The sequence below is a fragment of the Dendrobates tinctorius genome, unplaced genomic scaffold (assembly GCF_039654945.1).
Source record: "Dendrobates tinctorius isolate UK_male_01 unplaced genomic scaffold, ASM3965494v1 ptg000473l, whole genome shotgun sequence".
Taxonomy (NCBI): domain Eukaryota; kingdom Metazoa; phylum Chordata; class Amphibia; order Anura; family Dendrobatidae; genus Dendrobates; species Dendrobates tinctorius.
In genome coordinates this window covers 43,442-56,266 of record NW_027362135.1, presented here as the reverse complement: position 1 = coordinate 56,266, position 12,825 = coordinate 43,442, and the positions used below count along the sequence as shown (strand labels likewise).

The 12,825-nt window shown below is 46.8% G+C and overlaps 1 protein-coding gene across 1 annotated transcript in view; it reads right to left on the bottom strand.

Moving 5' to 3' along the window:
• LOC141077916 (otogelin-like) overlaps positions 1-12,825 on the bottom strand; it is a 280,958-nt gene that overhangs the window by 238,852 nt on the left and 29,281 nt on the right. Inside the window, exons 7-10 of the mRNA XM_073564686.1 lie at positions 5,455-5,593; positions 5,149-5,280; positions 4,929-5,075; positions 4,731-4,850 (exon numbers count right to left, since the gene is read on the bottom strand). Coding sequence (XP_073420787.1) covers positions 4,731-4,850; positions 4,929-5,075; positions 5,149-5,280; positions 5,455-5,593 — 538 coding nt within the window. The remainder of the gene's footprint in view (positions 1-4,730; positions 4,851-4,928; positions 5,076-5,148; positions 5,281-5,454; positions 5,594-12,825) is intronic.

Below are 12,825 nucleotides of genomic sequence, written 5' to 3'. Positions count from 1 at the left end.
GAGTGGAGACATTGGTTGGAGGGAGCCAAACATCAAGTTGTGGTCCTCACTGACCACAAAAATTTGATTTACCTAGAGTCGGCTAAACGCTTGAACCCTAGACAGGCTAGGTGGGCCTTGTTTTTTACACGTTTTGATTTTGTGGTCTCTTTCCTTCCTGGAACTAAGAATGTCAAGGCAGACGCCCTCTCTAGGAGTTTCTTTGCTGATTCTCCTGTGGTGACCAAGCCTGCTACCATCTTAGGCGAAGGGGTAGTTCTTTCTGCCATCTCGCCCAATTTGAGACTTGCTCTGCAAGAGTTCCAGGAGGACAAACCTGAGCGTTGCCCCAGTGGAAAGTTGTATGTTCCTGACCAGTGGAAGAAGAGAGTGATGTCTGAACTTCATTGCTCTGCATTGGCTGGTCATCCGGGTATTTTTGGTACTAGAGATCTGGTGAGTCGCTCTTTTTGGTGGCCCACCTTGTCTCATGATGTCAGGAATTTTGTGCAGTCCTGTGGGACTTGCTCCCGGTCTAAATCTTGTTCTCGCTCTAGTGGGTTGTTGATGCCTTTGCCGGTCCACAGGAGGCCATGGACCCATATTTCAATGGATTTCATCTCTGATATGCCGGTCTCTCAAAGAATGACTGTTATTTGGGTGATTTGTGATAGGTTCTCTAAGATGGTTCATCTTGTACCACTCCCTAAGTTGCCATCTTCCTCTGAGTTGGTGCCCCTGTTTTTGCAACAGGTGGTTCGCTTGCACGGGATTCCTGAGAACATTGTATCTGACAGAGGAGTTCAATTTGTGTCTAAATTTTGGAGGACGTTCTGTTCCAAGTTGGGAATTCAGTTGTCCTTCTCCTCTGCTTTTCACCCTCAGACCAATGGGCAGACAGAGAGAACAAACCAGACCTTGGAGTCGTACTTGAGATGTTTTATTTCCGCTGATCAGGATGATTGGGTTTCATTTTTGCCCTTGGCCGAATTTGCTTTAAATAATAGAGCTAGTTCTGCCACTTTGAAGTCACCTTTTTTTTGTAACTTTGGGTTTCATCCTCGATTTGCTTCAGGGCAGGTGGAGCCCTCTGCCTGCCCAGGTGTTGACACTGTGGTGGAGAGAATGCACCAGATCTGGGACCAAGTGGTGGATAAGTTATCTCTCTCCCAGGTAAAGGCCCAGCGGTTTTCCAATCGACATAGGACCATTGGTCCCCAGTTTAAGGTTGGTGATATGGTGTGGTTATCATCAAAAAATATTGCTATGAAGGTGGCTTCTCCTAAGTTTAAGCCTAGATTTATTGGACCTTACAAGATTTTGGAGATTATTAATCCGGTCTCTTTTCGTTTGGCTCTTCCTGTCACATTTAAGATCCATAATGTGTTCCATAAGTCCTCGTTGAAGAGGTTTGTTGAGCCAGTTGTGCCTGAGGTGGCACCTCCGGACCCTGTATTGGTTGAAGGTAACTTGGAATATGAGGTAGAGAAAATTCTGGATTCCCGTCTGGCTAGACGGAGACTCCAGTATTTGGTTAAGTGGAAGGGTTATGGTCAGGAGGATAATTCCTGGGTCTCTGCCTCTGATATTCATGCCAAAAGATTGGTGCGTGCCTTTCATCGGGCTCACCCTGATCTCCCTGGTAGCGTTGTTGAGGGTTCGGTGACCCCTCCTCAAGGGGGGGTACTGTTGTGAGTTCATTTTCCCCTCCGTCACTGAGGCCTGGTGAACTCCCTATTCTAGTGAAGGAAGGTAGTGAGCCTGATTATCAGGCACCTGGGACTAATGAAGACGATTGGCTGAGTGGAATCACTGACTGGATTTAAGGCAGCCTACGCCCTTTCTGCCCTGCGGGTGATTTCTCTGTGGACTCTTGGACTCCAGTCTGATTCCTGCTCTCCTAAAGCTGAGTTTTCTGTTTTGCCTTTTTGCATTTAAGATTTGTTTTTGTTTTTCTTGCTTTTTGGATTCTGCCACTCCCTGCTGGAGTGTGCAGTGTTCCGTTAGCTCTGTCTCTGAAAGTACCTGAGTGCTGATTTAGTTTTTGAAGCTTAGTTGCTTCAGGGCCATTTTTATATCAGCTTGTTGGCTTTTGTCTCTGATAGGGTTTTGGCAGATTGCAGACAGCAGCCTTCCTATCCGTTCCTATCTAGGTAGTTTTTGGGCCCCGTCTTTGCTCAGCCTGTCTTTCTGTCTGTGTAAGTGTTTTCATCTTGCTTCACCGTCATTATACTGTATGTGGGGGGCTGCCTATTGCTTTGGGGTCTGCTCTGGGGCAGTTAGATTTTCCCCTTTCCTTCTTTAGGCCTATGTATCTCTCCGGCTGTGATCGAGGGGTCTATGTCATCGTAGGAACCCCCCACGGCTACTGCTAGTTGTGTTGATAGGTTCAGGGGGTCTGCAATCTGATAGTTGCCAACTTCTCTGGTTTTCTGGACTTAGCTAGCATTCCTGTTTTTGCCTCCTACGGTGACTCAATCATAACACCTAAGGGGTGGAGGAGGTGGGTTCTTTTTTTCACTATTTTTATTGCCTTATATACAAGTCATTATACAGGAATTAATGTTTCTTAACTTTTTTTGTGTAAAATACATTTTATGTTCGGTTTTGTAAGTTTTCTTGTCACTTCAAAAAAGTGGCGTAATACTCTGACAACATACATGAGGTCTTCCCCATGCTGCTCCCATTAATATACAGCACTGGTTTCCAACTATTTCAATAATTTTCCTGTTCTCCTCAGACCTTCTGGGAAGGGCTGCCAAAACATCCTCAAGGTTCGAGAAGAGCACTCGAGGATTACGGAAAGCTCATTATGAGTAACGAGCATCTGAGCATTTTAGTGCTTGCCCATCACTAACAGTTACTACATAATAATGTTTCCTCATCAAAACCAGATCCTACATAATGTCTCCTCATCACCACCAGATCCAACATAATGTATTCTCATCACCACCAGATCCCACATAATGACTCCTCATCACCACCAGATCCCACATAATGTCTCCTCATCACCACCAGATCCCACATAATGTCTCCTCATCACCATCAGATCCCACATAATGTCTCCTCATCACCACCAGATCCCACATAATGACTCCTCATCACCACCAGATCCCACATAATGTCTCCTCATCACCACTAGATCCCACATGTCTTCTCATTACCACCAGATCCCACATAATGTCTCCTCATCACCATCAGATCCCACATAATGTCTCCTCATCACCACCAGATCCCACATAATGTCTTCTCATAACCACCAGATCCCACATAATGTCTCCTCATCACCACTAGATCCCACATAATGTCTTCCCATCACCACTAGATCCCATATAATGTCTTCCCATCACTAGATCCCACATGTCTTCTCATTACCATCAGATCCCACATAATGTCTTCTCATAAGCATCAGATCCCACATAATGTCTCCTCATCACCACTAGATCCCACATAATGTCTCCTCATCACCACCAGATCCTACATAATGTCTCCTCATCACCACCAGATCCAACATAATGTATTCTCATCACCACCAGATCCCACATAATGACTCCTCATCACCACCAGATCCCACATAAGGTCTCATCACCACCAGATCCCACATGTCTCCTCATCACCACCAGATCCCACATAACGTCTCCTCATCACCACTAGATCCCACGTCTTCTCATTACCACCAGATCCCACATACTGTCTTCTCATAACCACTAGATCTCACATAATGTCTCCTCATCACCACTAGATCCCACATAATGTCTTCCCATCACCACCAGATCCCACATAATGTCTCCTCATCACCAGCAGATCCCACGTCTCATCACCACCAGATCCACATAATGTCTCCTCATCACCACCAGATCCCACATGTCTCCTCATCACCACTAGATCCCACATAATGTCTCCTCATCACCACTAGATCCCACATAATGGCTCCTCATCACCACTAGATTCCACATAATGTCTCCTCATCACCACCAGATCCCACATGTCTCATCACCACCAGATCCCACATAATGTCTCCTCATCACCATCAGATCCCACATAATGTCTCATCACCACCAGATCCCACATAATGTCTCCTCATCACCACTAGATTCCACATAATGTCTCCTCATCACAAGATCCCACATAATGTCCCCTCATCACCACTAGATCTCACATGTCTCCTCTTCACCACCAGATCTCACATAATGTCTCCTCATCACCAACAGATCCCACAAAATGTCTCATCACCAACAGATCCCACATGTTTCCTCATCACCACCAAATCCCACATAATGTTTCCTCATCACCACTAGATCGCACATAATGACTCCTCATCACCACTAGATCCCACATGTCTCCTCATCCCCAGCATATCCCACATAATGTCTCCTCATCACCACCAGATCCCACATAATGACTCCTTATCACTAGATCCCACATAATGACTCATCACCAGATCCCACATTTCTCCTCATCACCAACAGATCCGACATAATGTCTCATCACCACCAGATCTCACATATCTCTTCATCACCACCAGATCCCACATGATGTCTCCTCATCACCACCAGATCACATATAATGTCTCCTCATCACCACCAGATCCCACATAATGGTTCCGCATCACCACCAGATCCCACATAATACCTCATCTTCTCCAGACTCAACGTGATAATGTCGTTCTGTCACCAGGTCACAGACAATACTGAAGGAGAATTAATCAATAGTCATTGCCGCCGATTTCATTTTGTTGACTCTGATTGTACCTCAGCTATGGTCCAGCTGGTTCCAAATTCCTGTGGATTTGACACCTCGAGATCATCCGGAGTCCTCATCTCGTTGACAGTCTTCAGGTCAAAGTTTCCACAGAGTCCTTCAAGCGCACCCTGAGAAGAGAAGAGTTGTGATGATGGCCCGGGACGTCATTGCTTCTGCATTACGACATGAGGCCGCTCGTGTATTACCTGCCACTGGGGCCCAGCCTGAATATGGAGGGTTGTTCTTTGGTCCCACAGAAGTGTTATGTACTCTGAGGGAAAGTGGACGAAGGTGAAGAACCCAGCCTGCCAGACATGGACCTCCTGGCCCTTATCAATGACACTGGATGGACTCTGTGAAGATCAGAGTACAGTCAGGGAACCATTACACCAGTCTCTGAAAAAAACTGTAGTTTCGCTACTTTACCAGGGATCCTGTATGATCATCTAGGAGGATGAGTGAGCGGCCCACGCTAATAGAGATGACTTTCCGACAGACAACCCCCACACTGTAACACTTCACGTTCTCTGCAGTCACAGAGAAGTTACCAATACGAGCCTGAGAAAGAAAGAGCCAACATGAGAGGGGCTATCGCCGCACACATCCTACAGACCTCATTCAGAAAGCAGGAGCTGAGAGCCACAGGAAAGAAGAAAGAAGAGAGAGATCACAGCCTACGGGGCCAAACTCAGGAGCCCCTGACTGTCAGAACATCTTCCAGACGGGACTCACCTTTACAAGATGAACTTTACATGCGCCAACAAAATCAAAGGTGAAACCATCGAAAGTTCGGAAATGGCGATCACCATAGAAGGTACACATGGACGGGCACGGGTGGAAGCTGCACTGGAAGGCGCCATGGTGGCAAACACTGGAAAACATCACCACAGTCACCACAAAGAGGCTCCAGACACCAGAAAATGACAGCTTAATAATCTACTGCCCTGGGGCGGGCTGGGCTGGGGGTAGAGGAGCCAATGCCCATCGGGCCGCTCTCCTAGCTTTTGCGCAGCGCCACGTGGTTCTCCGTTGACCTGTCCGACACTGCGCCTTTAATAGCGTGTGTGCCGGCTGCAGCCGTGTCTAATAAAGTGACATCACATAAACACCCCTAATACATGAGTATATCTGTGTTTGTGTATATTTATACGTCTAGTTATATGAATTTTTTTTATATAAGTCTTAATATATGTTGTTACGTGTTACAGAACCACTTAGCACCCAGAATATGTTGTGCAGTTATATGTATGTATAATAGGTTCTATGTGAGATGCATGTCCCTAATGCATCAGCCCACAGGCTGCGCCCCTGGGCAGAGGGGACACGATATTCTCCTTTTGTCCGCCCTCCCCCCACCTTTGTAATTCCCACAGTAAACATCGGCAGGCTCCGGCAACCTGCAGCTTTTGTAATGCATGTCTGGCCTGCCGCTTTCCTATTGGCCTGCCCTCTGTATCTGTGTGATATATTCTGTGTCCTGTAAGTAAAGTGTTGTCAGACTGGAAATACATGGAGAAGCAGTGATCTTTTATATGCGCCCATGTAACCAAGGAATTCCAGCCAGCGTCACTCATTCAGACTCCAGCCAACGCAGAGTAGACCTCCGAAAACACGGAGTGGTACTGAAAGGGGTACCCCAGCCTGGGTAGCCCCCATTACACTGGTGGCAGACAGCGGGATATGATACCCCTTCTACAGGAGGAAAGGAATGAATGGAAAATAACTACCAGAAGTTAAAGAGGACTACATTAAAAGATCTGGTGGAAGCCCGAAGGTTATTCGCCAGCAACAAAACAAAAGCGGATTTGATAGCAGCCATCATGGAACACGACAGTGCAGCGCCCCCCAATGTGAAGGTGGAGGAGACCGAATTCCAGAGAGAGGTAAAGAACAGACTGGCGTTCTATGGCCTAAACCTTGCAGTAGAGATCATACGAGAGGTGATGGCTGATGTGCGTACTGATCTGAAGGAAAAGATGGCCGAGCGGACCAGGATAGAGCTAGCCAAGATGGAGATGGCAGAGCGGACCAAAGTGGAGCTGGCCAAGATGGAGATGGCAGAGCGGAGAGAGGAGAGCCAGCGAGCAGGGGGAGCTCTGGCCTTCGACCAGGTACCTTCAACAGTAAGCCACAAAAAGATCCAGTATAATGCCTTCCGACAGTTGGGGGAGCAGAGGAAGACATTGATGGCTTTCTGCAGGACTTTGAGCGGCAGTGTGCCCTTCATCAAGTGAAGCCGGAGGAACGGGTTCAGATTCTGGCCAGCAAGCTGACAGGCCAGGCAGCGGACGCCTATCGCACGGTACCTGATGAGGACTGTATGGACTATGAGCGGATCAAAGAAGTGATCTTGGCCCGGTATGCGCTGACACCAGAGGCCTATCACCAAAAGTTCCGTGGACTTATAAAACGCGTAACATATGTCTATGCCTGTATTTGTATATAAAGCATACGGTCGGGAAAAAAAGTATTTAGTCCGCCACCAATTGTACAAGTTCTCCCCCTTATAAAGATGAGAGCGGCCTGTAATTGACATCATAGGTAGACCACAACTATGAGAGTCACAATGAGGAAACAAATCCAGAAAATCCCCTTGTCTGATTTGGGAAGATTTATTTTGCAAATTATGGTGGAAAATAAGTATTTGGTCATTAACAAAAGTTCCTCTCAATATTTTGTTACGTATCCTTTGTTGGCAATGACAGAGGTCAGACGTTTCCTGTAGGTCTTCACACGGTTGGCGCACACTGTTGGTGGTATGTTGGCCCATTCCTCCATGCAGACCTCCTCTAGAGCAGTGATGTTTTGGGCCTGTCGCTGGGCAACACGGACTTTCAAATCCCTCCAAAGGTTTTCTATGGGGTTGAGATCTGGAGACTAGCTAGGCCACTCCAGGACCTTCATATTCTTCTTACGAAGCCAATCCTTCATTGCCCGGTCGGTGTGCTCGGGATGATTATCATGCTGAAAGACCCATCCACGTTTCACCTTCAATACCCTTGCTGATGGAAGGAGGTTTGCACTCAAAATCTCACGATACATGGCCCCATTCATTCTTTCATGTACACGGATCATTCCTCCTGGTCCCTTTGCAGAGAAACAGCCCCAAAGCGTGATGTTGCCACCCCCATGATTTACAGTAGGTATGGTGTTATTTGGATGCAACTCAGCATTCTGTTTCCTCCAAACATGACGAGTTTTGTTTCTACCAAACAGTTCTACTTTGGTTTCATCAGACCATATGACATTCTCTCAATACTCTTATGGATAATCCAAATGCTCTTGTCATGATCTAGACCGGGTTTTGAGTCCTAACTGCTCCTCTTCCCAGTCTGGTCATGTCAGGGGTTAACTTTGCCTTACCTTGTTTTGATTTCTGGTCGGTTATTTCTCCCTGCTGCATCCTGCAGTTATATTTTCTGCCTACGGCGTGTGTATCTGACTCTGGTAGTACCTTGATTTGCCCTGCTGCACTTACTGACTTTGCCCGTGTCTGATTCTTCCTCTCTGCCCATCCCATCTTAGTGTTTCCCTTTGTTTTTGGATTTCCCGGTGTTTGACTCAGCTTTGGCTGTGATCTGGCTTTGTCTCTGGCTTCTGGTACTTCTGCTTTGAACTGGTATTGACCCTCTGGTGTTCCGCTATCTCTGTGCTTGTTTTTTCCCTTTGTACTGCGTGACGATCTAGGTTTTGATTCGGCTTGTTTGACTACTCTGCTGCCACCTGGTGGTAGCCTTACTGCAGCTCTGCAGGTCTGCTCTTGCATACGTGCTGTCTCCTTCCACTCTATTGCCATCTAGTGGAGCTTGCAGCTACCTGCATAGCTGCAGTGTGACAGATCTCTAGCAAACTTCAGACGGGCCCAGATATGAACTGACTTAAGCAGGGGGACACGTCTAGCCCTGCAGAATCTGAGGCCCTGGCGGCGTAGTGTGTTACTGGTGGTAGCCTTTGCTATGGTGGTCCCAGCTCTATGCAGGTCATTCACTAGATCCCCCGTGTGGTTCTGGGATTTTTGCTCACCGTTCTTGTGATCATTGTGACCCCACAGGGTGATATCTTGCGTGAAGCCCGAGATCAAGGGAGATGATCAGTGCTCTTGTATGTCTTCCATTTTCTTACTATTGCTCCCACAGTTGATTTCCTCACGCCAAGCTGGTTGGCTATTCCAGATTCAGTCTTCCCAGCCTGGTGCAGGGCTACAGTTTTGTTTCTGGTGTCCTTTGACAGCTCTTTGGTCTTCACCATAGTGGAGTTTGGAGTCAGACTGTTTGAGGGTGTGCACAGGTGTCTTTTTATGCTGATAACAAGTTTAAACAGGTGCCATTACTACAGGTAATGAGTGGAGGAAAGAGGAGACTCTTAAAGAAGAAGTTACAGGTCTGTGAGAGCCAGAAATCTTGCAGGTTTTTAGGTGACCAAATACTTATTTTCCACCATAATTTGCTAAATAAATCTTCCCAAATCAGACAAGGAGATTTTCTGGATTTGTTTCCTCATTGTGACTCTCATAGTTGTGGTCACCTGTGATGTCAATTACAGGCCGCTCTCATCTTTATAAGTGGGAACACTTGCACAATTGGTGACTGACTATATACTTTTTTCCCCACTGTATCACAGATGTAAGTACACCCCTGACATTTTTGTAAATATTTTATTCTATCTTTTCATGGGACAACACTGAAGATCTGACCCTTTGATACAAAGTACAGCAGTCAGTGTGCGGATTGTATAACAGTGTAAATGTGGTGCCCTCTCAATAATTCAACAGTCATTAATGTCTAAACTGCTGGCAACAAAAGTGTTTACACCCCTAAATGAAAATGACCAAATTATGCCCATATTGTCAATATTTTGTGTAGCAGCCATTATTTTCACGCACTGTCTTACCTTTCCTGGGCCTGGAGTCCACTAGAGCGTCACCGGTGGCCACTGGAATTCTCTTCCACTCCTCCATAACCACATCACTGAGCTGGTGGATGTTGGAGACCTTGCGCTCCTCCACCTTCCGTTTGAGGATACTCCACAGATGCTCAACAGGGTTTAGCTCTGGAGACATGCTTGGCCAGTCCACCACCTTTACCATCAGTTTCTTTAGCAAGGCAGTGGTCGTCTTGGAGGTGTGTTTTGGGTCGTTATTGTGTTGGAATATTGCCCTGAGGCCCATTTTCTGAAAGGAGGCTGTCATGATCACGTGTGTCAGGACCCCTATGATGTCGCAAGGCGAACCCATAACACACGTGACCCTGGATACACCGCCTCCAGTGGGGCGAATTTAAATAATAAAGCGTGCAGGTGGATACGCCGCCTCCACCTGGCGGATTTAGGTATTACACGCCATGCATACATATATCTGGAAACACCGCCTCCAGTAAGGCGCATTTAAATAATAAGGGGGGGAACCTGGGTAACTTTAACAATGGTGGGCCCTACGATAGGGAATGGGGAAATGGAGACCTCCTAAGCTCCCCTGAGCCAGTGTCCCTGCACTCCTTACATTCCCTAAACAGGCTCCGCACCTGTCGCCGCACGCGTACCTTAACGCCCTTGCTCACCCTGACCCTAAACCCTCACTAGGGAATGGGTCGGTGCGGAGACTAATCCCACCACTGCACTAATAACACACATGAGGAAGGGAGACAATACAGGGGAAACACCACTTAGCTTTGCTCTGTTGCGTGCGCTCCTAGCAACAGAGCCCTCCCTCCACCTGAGTGCATCTTCTCCTCCACCTGGATCCATCACCATAACAGGATCCTTCACCTTAGTGCAGCCTTGGAGCAGAGTCCAACACCAGTTGCAGCTGCTTAGTACCAGAGTCCCAAGGAAGTGTTCAGCTTCTGCCACGAAGTCAAGCATGCTTGAGTCCAGCTCAGCAACCAAGTCCCACATGGTGAGTGCCACTCTCCATAGTAGCCACTCCACCAGCCCATGCAGACACTTCCCGCTGACACCATCACTGCGACTCCACCACGCCATGCCAGCCCTTCGTCCAGACACCATAGCTGACACTCTTCCCCCCTGGCTAAGCTGCGCAGGACTCCTCACCAGCTCCATTCCTCCAGGCTCTCCAACTCAGAGTGAAAACAATCTCACAATATCACAGGCCGTGAGTGAACACCCTGAGCACACCTTTATAGGGTGTCACACCTGATCCATAATTAAGTGAACATTAACCTAAACCTAAGGTGCGATACATTCCCCACCACCGGGCAACTTAGAATGAACGACACCACGTGTGATAATTCTAATGGCCACCGGGGGCTATCATGACACACTTTGGAACCAAAGGAAAAAAAGTTCACTTAATGCATTTAATACCGCCAGATCCAACACAGGATCATGACAGAGGCAATTATGCTCTGCTTAAGTATGTCACAATACATGTTGACATTCATGGTTTCCTCAGTGAACTGTTGCTCCCCACAGCCAACAGCACTCATGCAGCCCCAAACCATGACTGTCCACCACCATTCTTGACTGTAGATAAGAGAAACACTTGTGCACCTTACCTGGTTGCTGCCACATACGTGTAGGAGAACGGAGCACAGGGGATAAAATGATGCAATGCCGTGCGCCTGCCAGGCCTGAACAAAACCCTGCAGGTCTGATCCAAAGGAGAGAAGTTGCAGGGGAAACTGAATTAGCCAGTGCTCCAGGTCAGGTGACGGTGACAAAGCCAGCCATGGATACAAAAGGCCAGCGCACCAAAAAGGGAGATTTGGCACCAAGGGAAGTGACAGCCGCTCCTGCTGCAGCTCCAGCAGCTGAGACAGTTGGTCGCAGCCTTGCGTACCAGCAAAGCCCAGACTCATAGAATCATAGAATCGTAGAGTTGGAAGGGACCTCCTGGGCCATCTGGTCCAACCCCCTGCTCAAAGCAGGATTCGCTAAATCATCCCAGTCAGATGTCTGTCCAGCCTCTGTTTGAAGACTTCCATTGAAGGAGAGCTCACCACTTCTCATGGCAGCTTGTTCCACTCATTGATCACTCTAACTGTCAAAAAGTTTTTTCTAATATCTAATCTGTGTCTCCTCCCATTCAGTTTCATCCCATTGCTTCTAGTCTTTTCTTGTGCAAATGAGAATAAAGTTGATCCTTCTACAATGTGACAGCCCTTTAGATATTTGTAGACAGCTATTAAGTCTCCTCTCAGTCTTCTCTTTTGCAAACTAAACATTCCCAAATCCTGCAACCTTTCCTCATAAGACAGGGTTTGCAGACCGGTCACCATTCTGGTCGCTCTTTTCTGAACTTGCTCCAGTTTGTTGATGTCTTTTTTAAAATGTGGTGCCCAAAACTGGACACAATATTCCAGATGAGGTCTGACCAAAGAGGAGTAGAGGGAAATAATGACTTCACGTGATCTAGACTGTATGCTTCTGTTAATACATCCTAGAATTGCATTTGCCTTTTTTGCTGCTGCATCACACTGTTGACTCATATTCAGTCTGTGATCTATTAGTATACCCAAGTCTTTTTCACATGTGCTGTCACTTAGCCCTATTCCTCCCATTCTATATATGCTTTTTTCATTTTTATTGCCCAGATGTAGTCCTTTGCATTTCTCCCTGTTAAAAACCATTCTGTTAGTTGCTGCCCACTTCTCCAGTTTATTTAAATCTTTTTGAATCCTCTCTCTCTCTTCTCTAGTATTAGCTATCCCTCCTAGCTTTGTGTCATCAGCAAATTTAATCAGTTTACCCTCAATTCCTTCATCTAAATTGTTGATAAAGATGTTGAACAATACAGGGCCCAGGACAGAGCCCTGTGGTACCCCACTTGAGACATTCTTCCAACTGGATGTGCAGCCATTTACGACCACTCTTTGGGTCCGATCACTAAGCCAGTTATGAATCCACCTAACAGTTGCCTTGTCCATTCCATACTTAGTCATTTTTTCAATAAGGATTGTATGAGAGACTTTGTCAAATGCTTTGCTGAAGTCAAGATATACTATATCTACAGCATTTCCTTGATCCACCCAATCAGTGATTCCATCATAGAAGGAAATTAAGTTAGTCTGACATGACTTATTAGTTACAAACCCATGCTGACTCTGTTTAATCACTTCATTCTTATCCAGGTATTGACATACATGT